The following is a 27589-nucleotide window of genomic DNA, read 5'->3' on the forward strand; positions in this document are numbered from 1 at the left end:
CAACCTTGATGAGGAGTAAGAGTCGTCTTTCTTGCTGCTTCTCCTTTTCTGTTGTGTGTTCTGTACAACAATCCTGCAGAAATCCTCGTTTTGCAGGAAAACCTGCGCCTGAGGTTCCACTGATGCCACTCCTTTTTATGGTATCACAGCCTGCACGTGTCCTGGTTTTATCTGACGTTTGAACGGAAGGTTTTCTGTCTTTTGAAGGAGACAATTTTGTCAATAGTTCGTTTTTGTTTCTGGCGACATCTGGCGGTCAAACGGAAGAACTGCAGCGTTTCTTTCATCATGATCTAAAACGGACGTACTTAGTATTTAACAACATATTTGTTGAGATGTTTTCATTTATTCCCTCTACACACGTGTTACTCTTTCATGTACGTCCTTGTCAGTATAAAGCAGCTGTCCTGTAGTTCCGTTATTACTGCAAACACTGATGTTTTGAAATGGAGTTTAGCGCGTGCAGCAAAAGCAGCTTCAGTTCACATTTTTCATGATTTCTACTGTAAAATGTTTAAATCCACTATTCCAATTTTAGCTTTTCCTTAAAGTGTTTCTGCACAAATATAGACACGCGCACGTGCATTGTGTAATTTATGCAGGCTCAGGAATAATAATAATAATGAAATAAAAACGTTCGATTGCTTGCTACTTTTGTGGCATTTTGATGTCTCTGCAAAGATGTTCAAACTTCCAGCGGTACCTGAACGCATCCTGGTGATAAAGGCTGGTTGTGGTGACCGTGGACGCCTCGCTCCTGAGCGGGGAGGGTTTCTTTGTTTGTCAGCGGGTCTCGGATCTGGCCAGGATTCAGTTCTGGTTCCGCTCGGAGGAGGATGTCTGCCGTTTGTCTGACCGCTCTGCTCCTGTTGGGCCGCTGTCTGGCGCAGCGCGCATCTGCGGACGGTGAGTGAGTGCGCAAAGATCATCCGGCAGAAGTGCGCCGGGAAAACAGCCGCTCTCTGAATTCTCTGCACCTTCACTTCTGCTCCCTAAACGAGTTTCTCTGAACTTTGAATCTGAACCTCTCACAAAATGTTTGAACAAAAAGAGTAACAAATTAATTTCTAGTAGAAATGACATTACTAGAAATTAATTTGTGACTTTTTTTGGTTTAAATTCACTTAATAAACTTAACGTGAGTTTATTTTATTTTATTTTAAATTATTTTGATTTTAAGTCCAAAATACAGTCCCCATAAAAATGTTTTTTTTTGTTACAGGGTTGAAGATTTTAACTAAACGAGGATTGTAACAAATCTATAAATTTTCCCAAGACAATTGTTTCCCTAAACAACAGTAAATATCATTTCTATGTAACAAAACTGATTGTTGAGTTTGAAAGTGTAAATCGGACAACAGAACCAAGGAAATATAAGTGAGAAAGTTTGGAAACAAACACTCACAGGGTTGAGAGAAACTGAGGTATGTGAACAAATGGAGCCACTTTAGCGATAATTCATGTATTTTTCTCATTTTACATTTATTTAGGGGAAAGTAGAAAAATAAATGATTAGATTTAGTGAAAAGTTTCTTTGTTCAATGGCTGACCGCTACACCTCAGCAACACATGAAATGTTCCTAAATGTGTTTGTGTGCGATAATGCACAGATGGTTTCATTTCTTGGTTTAAAATGGTTTACCATAAAATTTTCCCCTTTTGGGATTAAAAATTTTCAGTGATTTCAGAGAATCGCCCAAAACGAAGCTTTTCTCTGCTTTGCAGTCTTTCTAGCTTCACTAGTTCTTCTTTATTCTTCTTAAACCTTTTTTCTGTCACTTTGAGTTTAATTTCCATCCATCACTTCCTCTGTTTCTGTTATTTACTGGCTTTAGTTCACTTCAACCAATCAAAACAAAAGAAAAAAACTAAAGAAGACAAACAAACAGATCTGCAAACACAGATATATCCACCCTAGATAGGACAGTTAGTCATGATTTTTTCAACTAATATGTTGATGAGAATGTTAAAATGTCAGTGATTTCATCTTCTTCACAATGTAATAAATCCTAATTGGATGTTCTTCCCTGCAGATTCTGGCCACATTTGTTTTTTTATTCCTTGTATTTTTTCATTCCTGCTTTAACTGTTGGAACCCAGTAAACCGTTTATTGAAGGAACCCGTCCTCCAGAACCGTCTGAACCCACAGAGGCTCCTCTGCTCCGGGACCCTCAGCCGTCATGGATGCAGATGTGCAGCAGAAACATCTGCCGTCTGCAGAGCCGTCTGCAGAGCAGCCAGCATCCACGCCGCAGTGACAGATATGTGGACCCAACACCCACGGCTGGCCGGCTTCTCCTGCCTGCTGTCAAGAATGTGAAGCATGCCTTCACCGTCCCATGTGAAGAGTAGATGCTTGTCCCTGGCAGGGAGGGCTGACTTCCTGTTTACTTCATCTGTGCAGGAACTGCCTCCACCTCCCTCCATGACGTGACGGAGACGTCTTCCCGCTTTAGTTCACCTCTGAACCCCTCTTTTGGGACCGAAGTGACAGAAAAGTTGTTCTCAGGCCTTTCTCTGTGTGACCCGCTCTGCTTCCTTGTCTCCCAGCAGCTGCAGAGCGGATGTGGCCCTCCAGGCACAGGAGCGGGGCCCCTGGCTTTGCAGCAGACAAGCGGGGGCTCTACAGAGACCAACACGGGCCGGGAGACCCGGACCCGGATCTGCTGATGGCAGAGAAACACAAGAACTCCACGCAGTTTGTGGTGAGACGCTTTAAACGCGGCGAGGAAATGAAGTTTTCCTTTAGGATGAAGAAGGAACTAATGTGGTTTCAGGGCAGCGACCACGCGTACTACACATCCAAGGTCTACGGCCCCGGAGACGCTCCAGCCAAAGACCTGTGGGTAAACATCCAGGGGGGGCAGTGGAAGGTCCTCAGGTTCCTGTCCAACTCACACAGACACGCAGAGGTGGGATTTGAACATGTGACATATTGTAATGACTCACTTCAATGAAAATGTTGTTTTTGGTGTTTTTTTTTTAAACATTTTCTGGGGATGGAAACAGTAGCTGCGGTTTCGTGGACAAAAGTAATCGGAAAGAACGCCTGATCAGAATAAAATTGCATCATGTAAACACGCCGTTCGGAATACACTGCCTCGGTCAGACTCTTTCAGATCAAAAGTTTTTTCCGATGGAGATGGGTGGTTTATACCGATTGTTGATCCGATCGTTGAGCATAGAGACAGTTTATTCTGATCGTGGGTCTCTGCTGCTCTGGTTTACGTCATGCATAGACGGTGCGGCGCTCCAGAGGAGGCTTCGGGCCCGCAGTCCATCCAGCCGCTCTGCGTCAGCGAGCTGCCGGACTCGGGAGAACTGGGTCTCCGACCAGAGGAGCGGCTTTGGGGTGCTCTGTGAGCTAACGGAGGCGGCGCACCGGGCCGGCCTGAGAAACCTTGTAAACAATCATGTGGATTTGTGTTTCCCGTCGTGTTCAGATAAAAAGAGGCTGATGTTATTCCCACATATTTCGGTGCAGATTGCAGCTTTGACAGCATGGATTTAGGTTCATCCACGGCTAAATGCTGTTAGCACTGTTGGAAATAATAATCTGTCGCTTTGAGATTACTTTTCCTTGTTGCATGTTCAATAAAGTCGAGAAGGAGAAAACCACGGGATTCGACCGGATTAAGTTTAACAAATTTATTCCCTAACAATATTTCTAAAAACAGAGTAAAACAAAATAAAACAGATCATCTGGGTTCCCAAAGTTTCAGAGCTTACACAGCGCCGAATTACAAACGTCTTAACGTGTCAGCCTGTTGGGAACAGCGAAAGTTCCTCCGTCCAGCTGTTTTAACATGTCGGTTTCAGCCTCCTCCTCCGTAACACAGCATGCCGTCCAGACTCCTCCTCTGGACGCTCGGATTGGCTGGCAGGGAACCTGCCTACTTCTGTCAGTCCATATTAGGAGTCAGGATCCGTTTCCCGCGTCTGAAGTCACCTCCCAGACTGACATGGTCCCGCAACCAAATGGCTCCCCAGGTGGCCCCCCCATGTGGCCGGATCTTCTTAACATACAGTAGACAATACACCTTTGTTCCCCACACGGGAGCAGATGCCTGTGGCGATTCCCAGGGATGGAAATCAGTCTCAGAGATGATTGATTTATGATCCAAGTCAGACCTACAACCAAATGGCCTCAGAAGATCAAAGACCGTTTTCTCCTGCAGGGGGTTGAGATTGGAGCTCCAGGATCACAACCTCTTTACATATGCAATGTTCAGGAAGCCCTTTTGAAATTTCAAAGGAACCACACACAGTAAACCTGGAGGAAACCTTCAATGAAATAAAGATAAGATAAAAGCCTAGGAGAAATGAGAACCACAAAAAATAAATTCCTTCAGCATGCATCAACCTAATCCTTCTTCCGGCTCCGTGCAGAAAATTATGAGCAAACAGGCACTCAATAATAATCATAACTATAATAAAAGCATGTTTAGAAGATCATCTGCTCTATGCTGCAGCTTGTTTGTTTACAACGGAACTCAATATTTCTTCTTCTACGGTCGTTTCCCGTACGTGTCCAAATGATTTATTAAAGTGAGGCGTGTGTTAATGTTTGTTATAATCAGAGAACGTTTTTCTGGGCCCATGTACACAGTTCAATTCTAATCCGATCTTTAATCTGATCAAGCTATTTTGCACATAGAACCGCAACCACTGATAAAACAATTCATCTTAAAACTGCAGTTCTATTTCTTTTTTTATTTGTTGTGAATCAGGAGCAGAGTAGAAAACGTTGTTTAAAAAAGATAGTATTTGTGATGTAGAAAATACGCTGGGCTCCCTGCTCTGCTCCATTCTGATCCTCCACCTGCAGACCAACAGATCCATGAAGGTCTCTGTTTTCCTGGTCTGAGCTGGAATCTGGATCAGAACTGGACGGATGGATGGATCTGGAACTGCTGCTGTTTTTGTTGCACCGCTCATGTTAGGTTAAGGTTGTGAGGGGCTGTAAGCTAGCGGGGCAGCAGGTGAACAGATGGGAAGTGGGGGCAGGCATACTCTGTGCCAACAGTCACAACTCAGAGGTGAATTTCTACTAAACTCCTGCTGCTCTGCAGAAACTATGTCCTAGAAAACCACACAGATTTTTGGATTATGGCTAAAAAGGGCATCATCCTTATTGAGAGACGACTGGAAAGGCTTTGTAAATATATCAAAGGATGATCAGAGTGGAAATCAGGAATGTTTTCCTTCTCACACTGTTAGGACGGGTAAGTGTTTGCAGACTTTCTTACCTTATTTCATTGGTTCTGGTGTCAGATTGAGGACCGGAGTGGAACGTTAAGACAGAAGGATCAGCAGTTAACATTCAAGTTAACTCAGAAGACGATGTTTCATCAGGAATTAGCCCTAACTTCTTTTTCTTTCCGTTTCCAGAGAGTAAATCTTTCCTTCAGCTTTCCCTTCTATGGTCATCCTCTAAAAGAAGTTACCGTGGCAACAGGAGGTGAGACTCTTTCATCTACGAGGCTGAAGAGAAACTAAAATGTGGTTTTCTAGTCTGAACTGATCAGATCTGAGAGAGTGACGCCATCCATGAAAAATGGTTTATTCCGGCTCACACCAAATTAAGTCAATTCAGTTGCAGGTTTTTTTAACGATACGGCCAACATCTTGAAGCCAGACGTTGTCAGTGAGCGGTGATTGGTTGTTCTGAGTTTCTATGGCAACCACTCTCACCAATCAGGAGTGAGCTTGTTGGAAGGCCACGCCCCTGATGGTTCAGTTTATAACTTGAATGAGTTAAACTGTACCAGCATACACCATTTACCATAAGTGGGATCTGGGACTTCAGCGTCTTCAGGTTTCTGGGTTTGACGTGGATTCTCTGGACCCGTCTCATCCCTTACGGGGTCACGGTTCTGCCGGACCCTAACCCGACCTCCTCCCGCAGGTTTCATCTACACCGGAGCGATCCTGCACAGGATGCTCACAGCCACGCAGTACATCGCTCCTCTGATGGCCAACTTTGATCCCAGCCTGTCCTCAAACTCCACCGTGATGCTCCATGACAACGGTAGGAAAGGGGCGGGGCTTCCTTTGCTTCTGTTTTTTGGGGAAAAAGCATTTTCCTGTCTTCCTCTCAGGAACTGCGCTGGTGGTTGAGTGGAACGGGCTCCACCTGCAGGGCAACGTCCGTTTGGGAGGCTTCACCTTCCAGGCCGTCCTGCACAGCGACGGCCGCATCGTCTTCGCCTACAAGGAGGTGACTCTCGCGCCGCCGCTCTCCCTCTGCCGCCGAGCGGCGAGGCCTTCATGCCGATCTCCTCCGCTCAGGTTCCCGTTGACATCCGTGACATCACCTCGGAAGACCATCCGGTCAAAGTGGGGCTGTCGGACGCTTTCGTCGTCCTCCATGAGATGGAGCAGATCCCCAGTAAGGGGATGGTTGTGGTTTCCGTCCGCCCTCTTCGGCGGCCGCCTCCTCATTCCTTCTCTGTTCCAGATGTCCGCCGGAGAACCATCTACGAGTATCACAAAGTGGACATCCTAAAATCCCAGATCAGCAGCTGCACGGCGGTGGAGATGCTCCCCCTCCCCAGTAAAAGGCGGTTTGTCATTTGAACTTGTTGTCCGGCTGCATTCGGTGACTCTGTCTTCGTCGGCAGCCTGTCTGCAGTTCTCCAGCTGTGGTCCATGCGTCTCCTCCCAGATCGGCTTTGACTGCAGATGGTGCCGCCGGCTGCAGAGGTGAACCCAGAGGAGACCCCCCCCCCCACTCACACACACATTAGTGTAGTTTTAACATAAAGGTTTTTAACTCACAGTGATGACTCATAAATCCTTTGAACTTTGTTGTTTAGTGGAGCTTCACCTGTTTTTTTTAGACATTTTCACGTTGACTGTTTTTGGATTTAAACGTTTTTTTTAAATTTAAATAAAACACTTGGGCTGCACGGTGGAGCAGTGGTTAGCGCTCTTGCCCCCGGTTCAAGTCCTGGCTGGGACCAGAACACCAATGGGGGACCTCTCCGGGGAATCCGGAGTCCCGCCGTCCAAAAACATTCTTCACAGGTCATTGGATACTAAGGTAACACGAGTGTCTGATATGTGGCCCTGCGGCAGATCGGCGATCTGTCCAGGATGCCCCCTCCCTTGCCCACAAGGGGCCGGGATAGGCTCCAGCAGCCACGTGACCCCAAAAGGGATAAAACGGATTAGATGATGAATGTATGAATTAAAATAAGACATTTCTTATAAAACATAAAAACACTTTGATCTCAATTTCTGCCCTTTTGGCAGTAAAAAAATGGCAGAATTTACAACTAAGAATTGATTTTATTGTGTAGTTTCAGATTCATTTCGAAATTATTGTGTGATATAATGAAAAAATATACTAAAAATATGGAGTATTATTAATTATTACTTATCAGAGCAAAATGTTAAGTGGAAAAAAAGCTCAAACAGATTCATGAGGGTTTCAGGGAAACTTTTTAAACAGCTATTTTTTCCGCAAAAAGCCTGATTGGTTTATTTTGTGTAGATGTTTCACAGTTTTTTTAAGCCTCGCACGACTTTCTTCTGTAACTTTTTCAACGGTTTTCGTGAGGGGAATCAAAGTTTCAGACGCTGCAGCTCATAACGCCAGGAAAGCCAAAAAGATTCTGATCAGGACGGATTCCTGCCACGATGTTCTGATGCAGAAGAACTTTAGGTTTTTACCATCAGAGTCAGTCCGAGAAGATTTAACCGTCAGCATCCACCTTCTGAAGCCGCTGAATCCCTTTCAGGGTCACAGGGTTGCTGGAGCCTATCCTAGCTACTGTCGGGGTTCACCCTGAGCAGGTCACCGGTCTGTTGCAGGGTCACACGATCACATGCACACCTAGGGGCAGACACCAGTGAAGCTATGAAATGTGTCTGGACTGTGGGAGGAAACTGGAGAAAACCCACATGTGGACGTGGAGAACACGCAAACTCCACACAGAAAGAACCCAGCCAGGGTTTGAGCCAGCGCCTTGGACCAGCGTGCAGCCGTACCGTCAGCCTTAACGTAAAACATTTATGATAATCAGTAGATTGTTCAGAATCAGCAGGAGTGACCCCCCCCCCCCCCCCCCCCCCCCCCGACTTCCTTTCTCAGATGCTCCAGCGGCTTCGACCGTAACCGGCAGGACTGGGTGGACCACGGCTGCCTACAGGAGGTTCTGTTTGTTTTTCAGCCGCTGAGTCGGAACCAAACCCTCAGACTGACTCAGCGTTTGTTTCCCAGGAACGGGATCCCCGCTGCCTTCTGACGCCGGACGCCACGTCACGCCCACTGACACATGCCGCCCCCTCCCCCACATCCTCGCGGCAGTGGGGGGGGTCAGGGGAGACCCCCACACGGCTCAGCGGGACCTCCACCGGCCCCCCGCCAGGCAGCGGCTGGAAGGATAAGTCTCAGAAACCAGCCGGCAAAGCTGCGGATGGTAATGATGTCAGAGGAACGCCTCGTTTCTGGGCGTCGGCCATGCGTGGTGTGACAGCAGGAGGGGGGGAGGGGGGGTCGATGTGGTCAGTTATTTTCCAGACCAATGCAATGTGAGCGTGTGCAGCAGGCTTGTTCATGTATGTGCATCCTTCCGGGGAGCTGCCTCTGCAGACATTGAGGCCTCCTCTAAAGGTCAGGCCTCCGGTGACCTCCGGTGACCTCTTCCTCTGGTTGTTGTGGAGGTGACCCAAAGGCTCTCAGGTCAAAGCTGAACGTTTCCATGACAACGCTGTTGTTGTCTTTTGCAGACGATGCATCGATCTCGCTCCACATCAGTGAAACAGGTGAGTGCTGCTCAGAGGACTGATCTAACGTCTGATGATCGCCGGACGATTGCCTCGCAAACATCAAATGCATCATATCAGATATACCTACATGATCACGTGTGATTCACGTCTGACGAACGTCCGATGAGCGACGGGCAAACACCTGAGCAACATCTGACCATCATCTAGCAAACGTCAGAAACACGTCTGATGTTTGTATGTTGAGCATCCGTGTCACATACGGTTCACGATCGTCTGATCATCTGATGCAGCAGGAAACGCCGACGGACAGCGGAGCGAGGGGGGGCTGCAGAGCGGCCCCCTGGCTGCCGTGGTCATCGTGATGCTCGTCGTGACAGCAGCCGTCCTGGCGTCCGTCTACATTTACAGCCACCCGACCTCCACTGCCAGCCTCTTCTTCATGGAGGTGAGGAAGACGGATGTTGTTTAGCTTGTTTAGACTCAGCAGAATCTCAATCATTTCTACTTGGTTTTTCTCTGATTATTGAGATTCAAACGGATGAAATATTTGGTGACGTTCCAACGAGGAACAGTTCAGAGTCTAAAGAAGACGAGGAACCTGAACATCGGTTCTCACAAAACCTTGTGTCCAACCTCCCACAGCGACGGCCGACGCACTGGCCCATCTTGAAGTTCAGGCGGGGCTCGGGGCGCCCCTCCTACGCCGAGGTGGAGACCCCGGGGCAGGACAGAGACGGCGCCGTGGTCATCGACCTCAAACCCTCCTTTGAGGTGACCTTCAGGAGAGAGAGCGAGCAGAGGGAGGGCTTCATCGTTCCCGACCAGAGGGAGCGCTTCCTGCGCCCGGAGAGCTCCTGACCACAACTACAAATCCCAGAATGCTCTGGGGCAGAGAGGCTTCTTTCAAGCTGATGCTCAGGTTTGTTCAGTCAGAGACAGAAAAGCTGTCCAACCTCTGAGAGGCGGAAATGAGAGTTGGACGGAACGTTTTTCCCGTGGTTTTGCTCAGGAGGTTCAAGGTTTACAGAAGCTGCCGCCGCCGCCACGGGTTTTGAACCCTCTCAAAGATGGGCTTTCCGCTCCATATCTGCCCATTCCACACCTCCACGCGCAGGAATGTCACACCTGGACGCTACTTCCTTCCCTGAAAAACACAGACCGCATTCCTGACGGGGACGCCCGCCTCCGTCTGGCGGGCTGACGGCGGCGTTTGTGGACATGTTCCATTTATTTTCTCTGCTCTTCGTTCGGTACGCAAAGTAAACGACAGCAACAAACAGGAAGTCAGATTATTTTGACGACACTTTCCAGACTTCAGTCAGTTTGGAAAAAGCAGTTTTTTTCTGTTTTGTTGTTCTACGTTTTAATGTTTCATCAACCAGAAAGGATCAAAGAATTGTGGGTAAATTAAAATAATTATTCCACTTTTCAAATGAAGATTTTCTGAATCTCTGATCACTTTATGTTCATTTATTTTCGTTCATCTGTTGTCAATTTTTAAAAAATATATTTATTTGATCTACTTTTTAGCACAAAAATCAGTTGTCGGTCGTTACAGGAAACAGTTTTAAGGCGGACGGCGTTGGGATGCACAGCTTCAGGTGATGAGTTCAGGTAACATCGGACATCAGAGTGCCGGTGCGTCAGAGTTTTTTGTTTTCTGCAAACAGAATTGAAAAGACATTAGTGTGAGGTCAGCTGTGAAATATGAATCTGTAATTTTCTAATCCCCGACAGAAAATCCAGACTCTGAGCAGGAAGTGATGACGATAAGATGAAGAATAAAAGCATAAAAATACATGAGAATAAAGTCAACATTTTAGGAGAATAAAGTCATAAATTGATGCTTGAAAAAGTCATAATTTTACAAGATAAAAATTGTGATTTTTGAAAAAATGAAATGTTAACTTAGCTTTGTAAATGTTTCAACAAAGAAATGATCTGTTTAGGATTCAGAGAAACTCCTCAAGGATCTACTGTTTTTGTAAAAGCATGAATTTCTCCTCCTGAAATGTTATTTTCTCATCATCTTTAGACTTTATTCTCACTTCTGGTGCCCCAAACACTCCGTCGTGGACGTCACTTCCTGTTGACTGAAAAAAGCGCCGGTCATGAAGGCGTGTGGGGAAGGTGAGGTCCACCTTGCACAGGTGTTGCAGGTAACCGCCGTCTCAGCTGTCTGGAGGAGTCCAGCGTCACGGCCTGCCGTGGGGAGCAGAGACGTCTCATTTGGATCAGAACCTTGGTTACCGGTTGAGGTTTGAGGCTCGGGAACTTACCGGCTCGCAGGCAGACCGGGTCTTGGAGAGGCGGGACTGCGGGTCCACGTTCAGGCCTGCGCTCTTCAGAGCGGCGATCCTTGAGGAGATGCCGCAGATCTGGGACACAACAAAGCACAACCTGACCTCGGAAAGCTGAAGCGGTGTCAGGGTTTGGACTTGGAGCCGCTCCTGTGGCCCCGGGCTCGGTTCCGGGCTCGGACCCCGTCTCTGCAGCTCACCTGCAGCTCAGAATGCTGAACCTTTGCAGCCGCCGCCGCCACCTGCTCCTCCAGGAAGGACAGCTCCACGACGCTGGTGGAGCTGCTGATGCCTCGGGCGCAGCCCTCCAGCTCTCCAAGCTCCGCCTCCAGACTGTAGGCCGCACTGGCCGCCACGTAAACCTGCAGCCAATAGAATTTCCAGGAACTCAGAGGATCATCGGCGTCATAATCTTCTCATAAATGAATATTGTTTGAATAAAAATTGATTCCAAAGGAAAACACAAAAGTTGATTATAGAGTTGCTGCTTCTTTTTGTGACTTCCTGTCAGCAGACGACCTCGTCTGATAAATGAATCTGGTGACGATTATTTCCTGCTTTTCTTTGCATCACAAATGAATTCAGCTCAAACTCACGCTTTCCTCCAGCTTGCAGAACCGTTGGTCCAGTTTTAAGGGGTCTGCATTTGGGGGCAGCGAGGGGGCGGGGTCTCGCCTGTCCCCTCCCTCTTCCCTCTGCAGAAGCTCCTCCGTGGCGTTCAGCACCTTCAGCACCTCGGTGGTGATGCTGCGCAGAGACGCCGCCGAGGAAGTCTGTGGCGCACAGAAAGGCTTCAGCGGCACAAACTATGATTGATTTATGCTTAAAAAACGTGGAAAATGTCTCAGGAAGTCCAGACGGGAGAAGATCTGAGGGAAGATGGCTTCATGCAGCAGCTTCACTGCAGAAACAGGATCTTCAGAAAGGAAAAAGGAACCCTTGTTTCCCTTTTCTGACTTGTAAATAATCTTATCAAGAAAGATTTCAACAGCAAACTAATCGGAGAAAACTTCTAAGAAGAATTTTATTTCTAAAATCAGAATGTGTGGTTTTCAGACCCCGTTGGCAGATTTTTGGCTTCTTTACAGAAAATCTGCTGTTAAACGTTGGACTTATTTCTGTTTTTACAGTGTTTAGCGCTGCAGCAGAGATGAAGAACAGATGCAGGTCCAACAGGTGAGAAGAAAGGATCCGAGGCTTAGAAGAGTCTGCAGGAAAGCTGCTGAACTCTGGATGAAGCTCAGAAGAACTCACCTCCTGAATCTCCTCTGGGGGGAGAAAAGGCTTTGCGTCTTCTCTGGATGCTCTGTCTGGTTTTTCTTCCCTCTTCTCCCGGTCAGCAGCGCCTCCTGGAGCCTGAGATGACTCCGGATCTCCTGCTGTCAGCCTGTTTTCTTCCAGCTTCTCTCCATCCCAGACGTCTGTTTTTTCTGTCTTTGTCTCTGCTTCCTGTGCCTCCTCTTCTCCTCCTCCCTTGTCTTTGTTCTCCAGTTTCAGACGGATCTCTCCAGATTCCTCCGCCGTCACTCTAAAGACGTTGGCATCCTCCTCTTTCAGTCCGTTTTCATGGTCTTCATCAGCTCCTCCTCCTCTGTTGTCCTCCACCTGCATGTCCTCCAGGGTCATTGTCAACATGCTGCCGATGATTCGGTCAAACTCCCCGTCGTCTTCATCGCTCTGTGCTGCTCCGCTCTCCTCCTGTTCTCCTCTGTTCTCCTCCGTTTCCACAGATGTTTTCGACCAAATATCTGCTTCTTCTCTGCCCTCAAACCTCGGCTCATCTCCTCCTTTCTCGTCTTCCTCCTCTTCAGTTCTGCTCTGCACTTCATCCCTGGAATCGAACATTTTCATGTCCATGCCCCCGGTGAACCCTGCGCCTCCCCGCAGCTCCTCCACCTCCTCGCTCTTCCCGGCCCGGTCCAGCTCATCCTCTGTGGAGGAGAACTGTGAGGCGCTGACCAAACTGGCCAAATCCCGAAGATGATCTTTCTGCAGCTGCGTCCACAGCGCCCCTTCGTCCGTCTCCTCTTCGTCGACCCCGGCTCTGTCCAGCTCATCCTCGGTGGAGGAGAACTGGGCGGCGTTGATTTGATTCACTAATCTGCAGACTTTCATGGACAAATGCTCCTCCTCCTCCTCCTCTTCGTCCTCTGTGCCGGTTCTGTCCAGCTCGTCTTCGGTGGAGGAGGCCCGCGCCGCTCCGACTCCTTTTTCCAGCCGACAAAGTCTGAAGGTGACTTCGTCTGACGCTTTCTCCTCTTCCTCCATGTCCACGTCAATGGATCTGCTCCAATCTTCATCACTTTGCTCGTCTCTGTCCAACTCTTCGTCAGTGGAGGAAAAATACGAGAGGCTGGACCGCGCCACAAGCCTGTACAACCTGCCCTCCATCTCCTCTTCATCTTTATCCTCAGTGCAGTCGCTGTCCTCCTCACCAAACCTCTCCTCTTCCTCATCTCTCATTTGATCAAACTCATCTCCTCCAGAAACAGGAGAACCTCTCCCCCTCTGGATCGGCTCGCCCCCTCCTCCCGAGGCGGCGTCGTCCCGGTCAGGAGCTTCGGGGCTCGGGGCTCCGGATGTGAGGAGGTCAGAGGTCACAGCGTCAGACCTGCGGCCTTTATGATTGACGTCCTGTGAATGTCAGAGTTTAGAAGTCAGATTTCTGTTTGAACGTCTGGATGAAAACTTTCTTTCCACGCGTCACAAACGGGTTCAGAGAAGATTTTTACGATTGTGACACAAAAACGCAGTTTAAGATACAGAAGTGAACATTTTACCCCTAAAGGAGAAGAAGCTGCAGATTCTTTGTTACTCCTCTGAGACTGAAGGGCTTTTCCTTCATCCTCCTCTCCAGGTTCCGTCCTCTCCTCTTCATCTTCCTCTCCTGCTCCTGTCAGGTAGAAGTTCACGTCGATGATGCTGGTCCTGCGGGACGATGAAGGTTTCCTGAGCTCTGCAGGAACTTTCTTCTTCAGGAGGGCCTGCAGAGGTTTACCCAACTTCCAGTTCCCCTCGGAGTCTGGAAGAAGAAGATTTTTCTTCAAAGTTACTGAAAAATGTCTTCAGCCTCCTCTTCTTCAGCAGGTAGAAATGACCACAGAAAAACTGAAATAGAACAGAAACACACGATGGAAAAGAATTTTGTCACCTTTTTGGATCGCTGCCAGGGACATTTGGTCGCCGCCTGAATGAAGGTTAGAGTCTGTCATCTTCCTGTGGATCTCCTGCAAGACGGCCCCCCAGGAGCTGTCTGGTTGTGGTTCTGGTTCTGGTTCTGGTTTGGTTTCGTTGTCGGAGTCCAGTCCCTCGTATGCAGACTTCACTCCGGACTCCTTCTCCAGGGCGCTGAAGACCAGACTCTTCCTCCTAGCCAGGAGGCCGGGGCGGGACAACTGTGCGCTCTGCAGGGCCAGCCAGTTCCCGTCCGGACTCTTCAGAACTGAGGACAGCCCCCCCCCCCAACCCACAGGGTAAAGACACGAAGGAGCAAACATGGACCCACAAAAAAACACACAGCTGCAGGCCGAGACGAAACCAGCACCGGGTTCCAAACATGTCATCGGTGATGTTCTGAGGATTCTGAGACACCGTAACTCCTGCAAACGGTCTGAGAGGAACCAGCCTGCAAACGGTCTGAGAAGAACCAGCCTGCAAACGGTCTGAGAGGAACCAGCCTGCAAACGGTCTGAGAAGAACCAGCCTGCAAACGGTCTGAGAAGAACCAGCCTGCAAACGGTCTGAGAAGAACTAGCCTGCAAACGGTCTGAGAAGAACTAGCCTGCAAACGGTCTGAGAGGAACCAGCCTGCAAACGGTCTGAGAGGAACCAGCCTGCAAACGGACTGAGAGGAACCAGCCTGCAAACGGTCTGAGAGGAACCAGCCTGCAAACGGTCTGAGAGGAACCAGCCTGCAAACGGTCTGAGAGGAACCAGCCTGCAAACGGTCTGAGAGGAACCAGCCTGCAAACGGTCTGAGAAGAACCAGCCTGCAAAAGGTCTGAGAGGAACCAGCCTGCAAACGGTCTGAGAGGAACCAGCCTGCAAACGGTCTGAGAAGAACCAGCCTGCAAACGGTCTGAGAAGAACTAGCCTGCAAACGGTCTGAGAAGAACTAGCCTGCAAACGGTCTGAAAGGAACCAGCCTGCAAACGGTCTGAGAAGAACCAGCCTGCAATCGGTCTGAGAAGAACCAGCCTGCAAACGGTCTGAAAGGAACCAGCCTGCAAACGGTCTGAGAAGAACCAGCCTGCAAACTGTCTGAGAAGAACTAGCCTGCAAACGGTCTGAGAAGAACTAGCCTGCAAACGGTCTGAGAAGAACCAGCCTGTAAACGGTCTGAGAAGAACCAGCCTGCAAACGGTCTGAGAGGAACCAGCCGGCAAACACTCTGAGAAAAACCAGCTTGCAAACGGTCTGAAAGGAACCAGCCTGTAAAAGGTCTCAGAGGAACCAGCCTGCAAACGGTCTGAGAGGAACCAGCCTGCAAACGGTCTGAGAGGAACCAGCCTGCAAACGGTCTGAGAGGAACCAGCCTGCAAACGGTCTGAGAAGAACCAGCCTGCAAACGGTCTGAGAAGAACCAGCCTGCAAACGGTCTGAGAAGAACTAGCCTGCAAACGGTCTGAGAAGAACTAGCCTGCAAACGGTCTGAAAGGAACCAGCCATTAAAAGGTCTGAGAGGAACCAGCCTGTAAACGGTCTGAGAGGAACCAGCCTGCAAACGGTCTGAGAGGAACCAGCCTGAAAACGGTCTGAGAAGAACCAGCCTGCAAACGGTCTGAGAAGAACCAGCCTGCAAACGGTCTGAGAAGAACCAGCCTGCAAACGGTCTGAGAAGAACCAGCCTGCAAACGGTCTGAGAAGAACTAGCCTGCAAACGGTCTGAGAGGAACCAGCCTGCAAATGGTCTGAGAAGAACCAACCTGTAAACGGTCTGAAAGGAACCAGCCATTAAACGGTCTGAGAGGAACCAGCCTGTAAACGGTCTGAGAGGAACCAGCCTGCAAACGGTCTGAGAGGAACCAGCATGCAAACGGTCTGAGAGAAACCAGCCTGAAAACGGTCTGAGAGGAACCAGCCTGCAAATGGTCTGAGAGGAAACAGCCTGCAAATGGTCTGAGAGGAACCAGCCTGTAAACGGTCTGAGAAGAACCAGCCTGCAAACGGTCTGAGAAGAACCAGCCTGCAAACGGTCTGAGAAGAACCAGCCTGTAAACGGTCTGAGAAGAACCAGCCTGCAAACGGTCTGAGAGGAACCAGCCGGCAAACAGTCTGAGAAAAACCAGCTTGCAAACGGTCTGAAAGGAACCAGCCTGTAAAAGGTCTGAGAGGAACCAGCCTGCAAATGGTCTGAGAAGAACCAGCCTGTAAACGATCTGAAAGGAACCAGCCATTAAAAGGTCTAAGAGGAACCAGCCTGTAAACGGTCTGAGAGGAACCAGCCTGCAAACGGTCTGAGAGGAACCAGCATACAAACGGTCTGAGAGGAACCAGCCTGAAAACGGTCTGAGAGGAACCAGCCTGCAAATGGTCTGAGAGGAAACAGCCTGCAAATGGTCTGAGAGGAACCAGCCTGTAAACGGTCTGAGAAGAACCAGCCTGCAAACGATCTGAGAAGAACCAGCCTGCAAACGGTCTGAGAAGAACCAGCCTGCAAACGGTCTGAGAAGAACCAGCCTGCAAAGGGTCTGAGAAGAACTAGCCTGCAAACGGTCTAAGAAGAACTAGCCTGCAAACGGTCTGAAAGGAACCAGCCTGCAAACGGTCTGAAAGGAACCAGCCTGCAAACGGTCTGAGAAGAACCAGCCTGCAAACGGTCTGAGAAGAACCAGCCTGCAAACGGTCTGAGAAGAACCAGCCTGCAAACGGTCTGAGAAGAACCAGCCTGCAAACGGTCTGAAAGGAACCAGCCTGCAAACGGTCTGAGAAGAACCAGCCTGCAAACGGTCTGAGAAGAACTAGCCTGCAAACGGTCTGAGAAGAACTAGCCTGCAAACGGTCTGAGAAGAACCAGCCTGTAAACGGTCTGAGAAGAACCAGCCTGCAAACGGTCTGAGAGGAACCAGCCGGCAAACAGTCTGAGAAAAACCAGCTTGCAAACGGTCTGAAAGGAACCAGCCTGTAAAAGGTCTGAGTGGAACCACCCTGTAAATGGTCTGAGAAGAACCAGCCTGTAAACGGTCTGAAAGGAACCAGCCATTAAAAGGTCTGAGAGGAACCAGCCTGTAAACGGTCTGAGAGGAACCAGCCTGCAAACGGTCTGAGAGGAACCAGCCTGCAAACGGTCTGAGAGGAACCAGCCTGAAAACGGTCTGAGAGGAACCATCCTGCAAATGGTCTGAGAGGAAACAGCCTGCAAATGGTCTGAGAGGAACCAGCCTGCAAACGGTCTGAGAGGAACCAGCCAGTAAACGGTCTGAAAGGAACCAGCCTGCAAACGGTCTGAGAAAAACCAGCCTGCAAATGGTCTGAGAGGAACCAGCCTGCAAACGGTCTGAAAGGAACCAGCCTGTAAACGGTCTGAGAGGAACCAGCCTGCAAATGGTCTGAGAGAAACCAGCCGACAAATGGTCTGAGAGGAACCATCCTGCAAATGGTCTGAGAAGAACCAGCCTGCAAACGGTCTGAGAAGAACAAGCCTGCAAATGGTCTGAGAGGAACCAGCCTGTAAACGGTCTGAGAAGAACCAGCCTGCAAACGGTCTGAAAAAAACCAGCCTGCAAACGGTCTGAGAAGAACCAGCCTGCAAACGGTCTGAGAAGAACCAGCCTGCAAACGGTCTGAGAAGAACCAGCCTGCAAACGGTCTGAGAAGAACTAGCCTGCAAACGGTCTGAGAAGAACTAGCCTGCAAACGGTCTGAGAAGAACTAGCCTGCCAGCGATCTGAAAGGAACCAGCCTGCAAACGGTCTGAAAGGAACCAGCCTGGAAACGGTCTGAGAAGAACCAGCCTGCAAACGGTCTGAGAAGAACCAGCCTGCAAACGGTCTGAGAAGAACCAGCCTGCAAACGGTCTGAGAGGAACCAGCCTGCAAACGGTCTGAGAAGAACCAGCCTGCAAACGGTCTGAGAAGAACTAGCCTGCAAACGGTCTGAGAAGAACTAGCCTGCAAACGGTCTGAGAAGAACCAGCCTGTAAAAGGTCTGAGAGGAACCACCCTGCAAATGGTCTGAGAAGAACCAGCCTGTAAACGATCTGAAAGGAACCAGCCATTAAAAGGTCTGAGAGGAACCAGCCTGTAAACGGTCTGAGAGGAACCAGCTTGCAAACGGTCTGAGAGGAACCAGCCTGCAAACGGTCTGAGAAGAACCAGCCTGCAAACGGTCTGAGAAGAACCAGCCTGCAAACGGTCTGAGAGGAACCAGCCTGTAAACGGTCTGAAAGGAATCAGCCTGCAAACGGTCTGAGAAAAACCAGCCTGCAAATGGTCTGAGAGGAACCAGCCTGCAAACGGTCTGAGAAAAACCAGCCTGCAAATGGTCTGAGAGGAACCAGCCTGCAAATGGTCTGAGAGAAACCAGCCGACAAACGGTCTGAGAGGAACCAGCCGGCAAACAGTTTGAGAAGAACCAGCCTGCAAACGGTCTGAAAGGAACCAGCCTGCAAACGGTCTGAGAAGAACCAGCCTGCAAACGGTCTGAGAGGAACCAGCCTGAAAACGGTCTGAGAGGAACCAGCCTTCAAACGGTCTGAGAGGAAACAGCCTGCAAATGGTCTGAGAGGAACCAGCCTGCAAACGGTCTGAGAAGAACCAGCCTGTAAACGGTCTGAGAGGAACCAGCCTGCAAACGGTCTTAGAGGAACCAGCCTTCTAAAGGGAAGTGTTAATCCTCACATAGTCTGTTTTCTTGTCAGAGACTTGCTGCATCTCGGTTCTGCAGCACAAACTCAAACTGGTCGGTTTGTTCTTTTCTTCTTTACACAATAAAGTGAGTAGATGTGAAAGTCAAGTGTGTTAATAGATACAGAAAAGGCCGAATCTTAAAGTAGTTCCTCGTCTCCTTCTTACCCATAATTCAACCTGACAGACTTTTCCTTGTTTTTCTCGTGGTCATTCAGGATCTCACCTGCGTTGTCGAGTCGCTCCACGCCCTTCCATCCCGCCATGGGAGACCCGGCGCCCTCCTTCTGCAGGGCGGGTGGAGTGTCCTGGATCAGGTCCTCGTTCGACAGAGAGAAAGCTGGGAGCGATCTCTGAAAACACGTCGGACACGTTGAAACTCCACGACGGCAACGTGTTTCTTATTCATGAGCTGCTTTTTTAGCTCCTGTGGCCAAACTGGAAGCTACAACAAAAGTCAGACAGATTTCTGTGAAACCGAAGGAGTTTTTACCCAGAGGTCTGGTTGGTGCTTTAGGGAGCTGGAGGCCTGATCGGACGGTTGATGCTGAAGGTCCATGTTGGAGCCAAAAGGCCACTGCTGGTCACACTGAGCCTTTATCTGTGCCAACGTTTTCCTTCTGCTAATGATCTAAAACACGTAGATCAGGATCAGCAGCTTAATTCAGAACAAAGCAGCAAACAGTTTGTTTATCTCCTCAGCTTAGTGTGTGAATCCCACAGAGACTCTCAGAAAACATTTGACCTTTTCCACAATCGTCTCGGCGAGCTCCTGGACGAGCTCCGCTCTGTGCTCATGAAGATACAGAACCTCACTCTGCTTCTCCTGGAAAACACAAAAACTTTCTCTTTTAAACTTTCAGCTGATGTCTCACTTCCATTGTTTGTTCATTTTTGCTCCGATCCACAAGCTTCTCAACCATAGCAAAAAAAAAAGCGTCCTCGCTGTGATTTCAGAATAAAAGCATCTGTGTGGATTTAATGTTTTGAAGCGTTTCCTTTGACAAACACAGAAACGCTCAGAGTTAAAAAACCTGCGTGGACGTGTCGGCTTCGGCCTTGGAGATGGCTTCATCTATGGCCTCCTGCGCCACCCGTGTGGCCACGCTGAGCATCTCCGCCATGCTGTGCTCTGAACACAAAGAGGATTTTCCTTCAGCTTTTCTTACTTACAAAAACTATGAAAATATGATCATTTTAAACACGTGTTTCATTCCAAAGTAGTTTCCTACTGATAGGACAATATTATTTTTATATTATAATTTTTTCTACAGAGCATTTAGATGATATTAGCTGGAGCTCTTGTCCTGAAGGAAACGCTAGTCGTAAATTATTTCTGTTTTTTAGCAAAATTCTGTAATAAAGCTGCAATAAATGCATCTATATTAGAGGAAAAAACACTGAAATACATTTTCATCGTAATTAAAAGAGTTCAGGAGGATCCAACGCGTCTCAAAGGCCTTCACTGAACCTGAGTAACCACCAGGGGGAGCCCTTTGGTCTCCAGATCTCCAAAAGCCTCATTTCTGGAGGGGCCACTGATCGTTCTAAGGAAATGATGCACTATATTTAGTCTGCACATGAAACAATAGGCATGTGAACCAACAGTAAAATGTGTCCACGGGGTGGGGCGGAGCCAGTTTCCTCTTGTTTACAGTCTTTGGACTCAGATAAGCCAATAATCTGCTCCATTGAGGAAACCACCAGACCTTTGGATGGAATTCTCTGCAAATATTTCCAAATGCTTTTCATCGCATTATAATAATAACCCTTGTGCTATCCTAGGCACTTTAACGTTGGGAGTTGGGTCATCTAGACCCACTAGACAGTGCTCTGAACCTTTTTTCTTCAATGATTTGTGATCTTCACTGGTGTCCATGGATTACATGAAATCTTTCCACCTTTATCCACCTTTGTCATGGTAGGGAGAACACGTCAAAGTAAGGGTGGGGTCATCTAAGATAGCACAAGGGGTAAATTACTAAGGATACATTTTATATTTTTGACGCCTTTCTCACAACAAGACGTCGTTGATCAAATTAAAAAAAATTAAATGCACACTCTGAAAAGAGTGTTTAGATCAAAGACGGACGGGTTTGTGCCGCAGCGCTCACACGGTTGGATTCTAACTGTGGAACAACAGAACTCTGAATGAAAGTCAGAACCATGAAACCTTCAGTTTGTCTGTAGAACGCTGAGTCGCTCCCGCAGACGCTGCCCTCATTGCAGACGCTGTCGCCGCAGGCGCTGCCGTCTGCAGACACACATTCACACGCGGATAAGAGACAGACACAGCTTAAGGGCTGAGACGTTAAGTTAGTTCAAGCCTTCATTTCTCATTTAAAAGGAACGTGATTAAGAGATAATGAAAACCTAAAATGTAAAGTTTATCACAACAGACCAATCAAAAACTGTTTTCACTGTTGGTCTTTCTTTCTATTCACTCAGAGCTTTAGGCCTCTTTTCTTCCTCCCAGTTTCCTCTTTCGAGTCGCCTGCGTGGTGCAGTGGTTAACCCTCTTGTCTCACTCTACGAAAGCCCCGGTTTGAGTCCTGGCAGGGACCCTCCTGTGTGGATGTGTGGCTTTTCATCCACAAACACGCTCCATGCTCCCAAAATGTGCATGTGTGATTGTGCAACAAACCGGCAACCTGACCAGGACGTTCCCCGCCAACAGTGGCCGGGGTAGGCTCCAATGACCCCGAAAGGTCACCGGGACCTCGGATCTCTGAGATTCATAATCTCTTTATGTGCATTTAAAACCCCAAAACAGAGAATTCAGAGAATTCTCAGATGCAGAAAAAGTACAGAAAGTTATTAAATGTTTATGAGGGCCTTAAATGGTAAAACTGTCAATGAAATGTATTTGATCCATTATGTGCAGCTAAAATAAAGATTACAGAAGAAAGGAGTCGAAAGACCTTTCCTCGTCCTGAAACAGCCCTGCAACAATGCAGCCGTTTGTGCTTACGTAAGTGCATTAGAGCGGCTCGTGTGCCGCATTACTGGATGACCTGAGCTGTGTGCAGCCGGCCAGAACGGCGCGGTGCACAGAGTCACGGCCAATCACCCGACAGGGGCGAAGGCAGCGCTTTGGCTGAGCGACATTATCTGTGTGATCATCGCAGTGCTCTGTGATGCATGTAGTGGTTACCAAAATGTGTGAACGTTCCTAAAGCTTTACCAGGATTACTCATTTATTTTGGTGAAAAGTTCCCATTTGTGTTGGAAATCAAAAAGCAGTTTAAGGCCGGAGCTTTAGCTCCAGTCTTGCTGTTCTTTGAATGACCGGAACTCTGAGCTTCGAGCTGCTTGTCTTTACATCCGAATCCGTTGGAATATCGGTAAACAACGGAAGAGTTGCAGTTGTTCAAAGAATGTGAGAGGCGGTGACAGTTTTAGTGTTAAAAGGTTATAAAAGATTTTTTGTTTTTTTTAATCCTAATTCTAGTGTTTGATGTGAGGCTGAAGCATGAAAACGTGCTGCAGAGACCTACATGTTAGCTGTTCCTGTGGATGGCGTCCGACCATCCGACCAAATCTGAGAACTGGAGCGAGTAAACGTGATGTCATCAACAGAAAACTGTTCAGTTCCGGCTCAATTCATTAGCATAGTTTGTCATACGGACGCCGCCATGTTGGCGTTTTAGGTGAGCAGTGATTGGTCCAATCAGCAGTGAGCTTGTTGGAAGGCAACTAGAAAGCGAGATCCAGGAAATCTCTCAAATGTTTTGAATGTTGGAAGTGGGGGCCGGCAGGCTCCGCCTACTTTTACTGAGGCATCTGTTTGGTCAGTTTGTAACTTGAACTAAAAAACGGGTATGTTCATTCTGACCAATAGAATGACAGAGTAACAGCTGTTTGTTAGTTGTGTCAGTGCCCAAGAAATTTCCCAGAAGTCCCTGTGAAAAACCAGTGTGCATCGATGCTCACCAGATCGGTGAATGTAGACCACAATGCCAAAAGAAATGTATTTAAATGTATTTTTTTACTAAGCCATCAGTGTTTTTATTTTCAGAAGACAGTGAACTCATAAATAATTTGCAAAACACTCATATCAATTAGATTTGAACTTTATGAATTTGATGACTACATCCGCCGTTCAAAAAACAAAAAAAGTAGTGAGCATGTTGGTCGAATTGCTTTTAGAATCCAGGGCACCTCATAGTTTTTTCAGTGGTTAGGGGTTAGGGTGGGAATTTAGACACAGCCTATGAGATTTTGGCTTCTTGGATCCACTTCCTGGTTGGAACGCCAGGGGGAGGGGCCACGCGGTCCAGTGTTTTAGATACAGTCAATGAATAAGGCGTCCATTTTTCAGAACGTCTTGTGTCAAACTATCAGCTTAAGTAAAGCATAAACAGCAGAGAAACGTGCAGACGCCAGGCTGCGTGTTACAGCGAAGCCATCATCAGGATTTTTCAGCATCAAACATCAGAAAAAGAAACCTGTCGAGTGATTCTATCAACAGAACACAAACACATCCAGTGTTCCAGCTGTGGAAATGTTTCTCCTCACTGATCTGTGTTTAGCGCTCTCCTCGGGGTCTCTCTGCTCTTTTGCTTTGCCCTTTGGATGACGCCATGTTTGAGCATCTCTGAGTCCTCCATGTGAACCCCCCCTCGAGCCTCAGGAGGACTCTGCTGGTGCTGATGCTGCTCGTGGGAGCTGACATTCAGGAGGCGTCCCTGTCTGAGGTCACAGCCCTGCATCTTTGCTTCACTAAAACGCCTCAGAACGGGAACGACAGGATTTCATAGTAACTCATCGTTCCACCTTAACGGAGGAACATGCTGGAGTAGAAGCCGCAGGATGAAATCAGCAGAACTCCATATTTTCAGGATGATTGCATAATACAAAGATCCTAATCCTGCCTCAGTATTAGCACTGGGGGGCTCTGACTCCCTGGAGGGTCCAGCTGAATGTTTTTCATTTCATTTCCTCTCTGCCAGCAGTCGAGTCCAGAAGAAAAGCCAGAAGTGAAACAGAACCCATAAAGATTTTGATAAACATTTAGCTGATTTGGTGTTTTTATACTTAAATATATTTACTGATTTGAAGTTCAACCTGAACTTTGACTGGAGCATTGTGGGTAATCTGCTCTCAGCCTCCAGCAGGCATAAATCTGTCTGGTCGTTTTCAGGGTCTCCCTTCATCACGTTGGAGAAGCTATGGTACAGTCCCCCCCCCCCCTCAACACGCCAACGCTCCATAAAGCCAGGCGTCGTACCTGTGAGCTCTGACAGCGCGATGTGCTCTGCCAGGTGCTTCCTGTAGAGCGTCTTCAGCACTTTGGCGCTGCCAAACCTCTTGAAGCGCTTCTTCACGTTGGAGTAGAACCACTCCAGGGACAGGGCCTTCAGCAGCCTGAGAAGAGACGGCAACAGACCAATCAAGCGATGCTGGGGACAGACAACCGGCTGGATCGCTCAGCCGGCTCAGTGTACAGCCGGAGGAAACTTGTGTTCGATTCCCAGGGAGCCCAATGAGCTTCATCAGTGTCTTTGAGCAACAGGCTAATGCCCACACGACCTAAGTCTGGGTTTCCCTGTGCCAGTCCCCTGCCTGGATAAAATAAAGGGTTGTGTCGGGAGGGGCAGGATTCTCCACAGGAACTCCATCCTGTTAAGCGAGCTACCATCTGTTTGCTGGGGGGCAAGACGACCCTCCAGGCTCCACACTTCTGTATGCTCCAGTAACGACAAATTGTTTGTTGCAATGTAAAAAACAAACCATGAAATGGGGATTTTACTGGTGAAACCCTGTGAAGTAAATCTGAAAGTGGCTGAGTGGCCAAAGCTGGATTAAGCCTGAGAGATCCACAAACTAATAAAAACCAGATTATTGTGATTTAAACAGATCAGATTCACTCGGTGCTCTTATCGTTTCTACATCTGGATTCATTGTTCATGAAGCTGCAGATCAAAGTCTTCAGAAAAAAAACACCAGCAGTGACTCGCTTCACATAATCTGTAGCTTTTCTCCAAATTAGGATTGATTAATGTGACATAACAAAAAGGTGTTTATGTCACAAGAAGGGGTAGAGAACATTAAAACCTAGAATCAGAAGACAAATGTTAAATTCTCTTATCTTACAGTAACTTACTATAAACCTGTGCATCCCGGTTTGGTTCTTTCTGTGTGGAGTTTGGATGTTCTCCTCGTTCCTGTGGTTTGTCTCAAGCTCCCTACAGTCCAAAAACAGACTTGGTAGGTTTTCTGGTGACTCTGAATCGTCTTTTTAGTGTGGATGGATGTGCAGTTTTCTGTGATTCAGATTCCTTCATCAGACAGTAACTGTGACTGAGCAGGTTTGGAAATGAATGGAGATTATTTCTATATCTATCCTGATGGTGTTGCATGGTGGATTAGTATCTACCTGTGTGTCCTGATCAAAATCTTCCCCTCTAGAGACCTCCACCATGCTTCACCCTCTGCCATTTTTCTGCACCCCACTTCCTGTGTTGTCCTGCAGACGTGAGCCTCTTGGCCTCGTTTGAATTTTTGGCTGCAACTTTTCATGAAGATGCTTCAGTCCAGACTTCTCTGGACTGTAGATGGGTTCATCTGTGCCCCGCTGGTTTCTGAGCTGATGGCACTGCTGGACATCTTGACATTTCAGAGGGTATTTCCTGAGCTTGATGTGTCTCTCATCTGCTACACCAAATTCGACCAACCACTGATGCCCTGAAGAAAAGGAATAAACCCGGAAATATTTTGGGGGGTTTTTTTTGGCATTGGGAGGAGCTGGAGGTAAACCTGAACCAACAGGAGCAGCAAACGCTGAAGAACCCACAAGCTCTTCATCAAGCTCAGGTCAAAAAGGGTTTAGTTATCATCCAGGTCCTTTTTATGTGACCAGACTTACATACCAAGCAGATTGTAGTCCTGTGGAATGCTTCATATTTTCTCCTTTGCTTTAGCAGGTTAGGTAAAGCTTTCGTCTTCCTCACAAGATCCCAGAAGAAGACCTTTTTTTAGGAGTTGGGGGACTGAATTGTGAGAAAACCTATCAACCCTTCCACAAACATCTCCAACAAAGTTTAAATGCGAACCTCCTCAGCTTCACCTTCGTCTACATCACAGATAAAGACACGGACGGGGCACCGGCCTTACCGGCTCTTCTGGCACGCAGAGCAAAGCCAGATTCTGTCCCGCTTGTTGTAGACCCGGCAGGCCTTGCAGACGTTGTAGCTGCAGCTGCTGCACTGGCGCTTGGGGTTGAGCAGGAAGGAGAAGGGCGAGCAGCAGCGGATGCAGCAGCGGCGGTTGAAGCACGTCTGCCTTGACAGCAGCAGGCAGCGACTGCCCTCCTCGTCCAGCTCCTGCTTCAGTTCGCTGTGGGGAGGAGGAGTCGGAGGAGGATGGGGTGGGGGAGATTTGGTGACATGAAGAACGAGAGCTACAGATGTGGAAACAGATGCTGGTGTGTTTGCAACAACATTAAATACATTTAATAGACATTAAATACCTAGAATACACATTTGATCCCATAACTTTCAAACATGTTGAATAAAAGTGCAAATATCTGTACATTTTTTTCAAATCAGTCTTCATCTGTTAGCTCTTGTTGTCCCAGCTACCCTTACTGGGGGATATGGGCTGTATGTAGGGGGAAATGGTCATTTATGTTCATCTTTTGCTTATTGCTGTCTTTATATTTATAGACTTTTGCAGGCAGGCAGGCTGCAGGTCTGCGGCAGACGGGCTGCGTGCCTGCGGCAGACGGGCTGCGTGCCTGCGGCAGACGGGCTGCGTGTCTGCGGCAGACGGGCTGCGTGTCTGCGGCAGACATGTTCTGTTTTGTTTTTGCGCCTTCCCTCAGCTTTTCCTGGACTAAATCAGACCCTTAAATGTTCAGAGCTAACCTGAGACGCTCCTCATCCTTCTTACGAAGCTTCATGTCTCTTTGCACCACCTGCAGCACGTGAGCCGCCTCCCCCTCCGTCAGGCCCGTCAGGTCCAGCTTCCGACCCATCACGGTCCCCCCTCAATGACACTGGACCCCTAAGATCACAAACAGCCCGTGTGCATTCGATCTAAGCAGAGACATAAACATGACAGGTACCTGGACCAAACGTCTGACTGCACATACGATCATTAGAACATTCAGATCAGTTCAGGAATCGATTTTCTCGTTTCTAAATTCTGAGAAAAAAAAGGTTTATTTTCAGACATCATTACATATCACAGTGGACACATTAACTTAAACAACATTTCTGAAGGGAATTCTCAATGTCAGAGAACACACAAACTAATAGATACTAAACATTAACTGGAAGTAAATTAAACAAAAAAGTTGGGTTTTATCTGCAGTAAAGCAGTAACAGCTGAAATATCAGCACAGACTTTTAGGAGCACCACAGAGTCAATTATTTTCTGTCTGGGGTGAAGAAAAAATTTATAAGAAATCTTAACTTAAACATCAGATCAGATTCAGAAAACTATATTAGTTTAATCAAAATAAAACTGTTTGATGAATTATTAGGCATTTTAAATGAAATCTCACAGCTTATGTGACTTTTTCCCCCCCTGAATGTCTCAATCTGAAGTAAGATGACTTTAAAAACAACTCACCTGTTGGTTTGTGTTGGGCATAAAAGTGTTGCCTGTTTACTGTTGTCGCTGTGCGTTCACAACACAAATGAAGCAAACTTCTGTTTCTCCTTTGGCTCCTGCAATCATCCGGTGAGTGAGGGGAAACCAGC

At 47.9% G+C, this 27589-nt stretch overlaps 2 protein-coding genes across 8 annotated transcripts; one reads left to right on the forward strand and one right to left on the reverse strand.

Moving 5' to 3' along the window:
- The first annotated feature begins 701 nt into the window (after positions 1–701).
- Positions 702–11505, forward strand: plxdc2a (plexin domain containing 2a). Of its 3 annotated transcripts, none has more exons than XM_078934963.1 (15): positions 702–906; positions 2552–2706; positions 2779–2913; positions 5393–5462; positions 5910–6032; positions 6103–6221; positions 6293–6392; positions 6462–6557; positions 6625–6706; positions 8100–8160; positions 8229–8427; positions 8738–8773; positions 9028–9182; positions 9380–9656; positions 10773–11505. In XM_078934963.1, the coding sequence occupies exons 1-14, from the start codon at positions 837–839 to the stop codon at positions 9593–9595; spliced, it is 1617 nt and encodes a 538-aa protein (XP_078791089.1). In that variant the 5' UTR covers positions 702–836; the 3' UTR covers positions 9596–9656; positions 10773–11505. The 3 variants fall into 3 exon arrangements, with proteins under 3 accessions (XP_078791089.1, XP_023820627.1, XP_078791090.1); XM_023964859.2 differs by having other exon boundaries at positions 2555–2706; XM_078934964.1 differs by lacking the exon at positions 10773–11505 and adding an exon at positions 9747–9877.
- myripa (myosin VIIA and Rab interacting protein a) lies at positions 10193–27589 on the reverse strand. Of its 5 annotated transcripts, none has more exons than XM_020711239.3 (17): positions 27459–27589; positions 26750–26888; positions 25998–26219; positions 24112–24248; positions 21055–21135; positions 19916–20013; positions 19627–19707; positions 19375–19512; positions 19108–19234; positions 14189–14479; positions 13818–14059; positions 12292–13671; positions 11634–11810; positions 11238–11399; positions 11017–11115; positions 10879–10939; positions 10193–10397 (listed from the first exon to the last, which is right to left on the reverse strand). In XM_020711239.3, exons 2-17 carry the CDS (start codon positions 26857–26859, stop codon positions 10381–10383), a joined length of 3423 nt encoding a protein of 1140 aa, XP_020566898.1. In that variant the 5' UTR covers positions 26860–26888; positions 27459–27589; the 3' UTR covers positions 10193–10380. The 5 variants fall into 5 exon arrangements, with proteins under 5 accessions (XP_020566898.1, XP_020566897.1, XP_011485383.1 ...); XM_020711238.3 differs by having other exon boundaries at positions 10879–10942; XM_011487081.4 differs by lacking the exon at positions 10193–10397 and having other exon boundaries at positions 10786–10939.

The sequence above is a fragment of the Oryzias latipes genome, chromosome 17, assembly GCF_053564925.1.
Source record: "Oryzias latipes strain Hd-rR chromosome 17, Olatipes_Hd-rR_3.1".
Classification (NCBI taxonomy): domain Eukaryota; kingdom Metazoa; phylum Chordata; class Actinopteri; order Beloniformes; family Adrianichthyidae; genus Oryzias; species Oryzias latipes.

What these genes read in the sequence shown, in the direction of transcription:
- plxdc2a (XM_078934963.1), top strand. Translation starts at nt 837, where the DNA reads ATGTCTGCCGTTTGTCTGACCGCTCTGCTCCTGTTGGGCCGCTGTCTG. An exon ending in GCAGCGCGCATCTGCGGACG is followed by an intron (nt 907 to 2,551) that starts GTGAGTGAGTGC and finishes CTTGTCTCCCAG; the next exon opens with CAGCTGCAGAGCGGATGTGG. An exon ending in TGGTGCCGCCGGCTGCAGAG is followed by an intron (nt 6,707 to 8,099) that starts GTGAACCCAGAG and finishes TTCCTTTCTCAG; the next exon opens with ATGCTCCAGCGGCTTCGACC.
- myripa (XM_011487080.4), bottom strand. Translation starts at nt 26,859, where the DNA reads ATGGGTCGGAAGCTGGACCTGACGGGCCTGACGGAGGGGGAGGCGGCT. An exon ending in TCTGCGTGCCAGAAGAGCCG is followed by an intron (nt 24,249 to 25,997) that starts GTAAGGCCGGTG and finishes GTCTCTTCTCAG; the next exon opens with GCTGCTGAAGGCCCTGTCCC. An exon ending in CGCGCTGTCAGAGCTCACAG is followed by an intron (nt 21,136 to 24,111) that starts GTACGACGCCTG and finishes GTGTGTCTGCAG; the next exon opens with ACGGCAGCGCCTGCGGCGAC.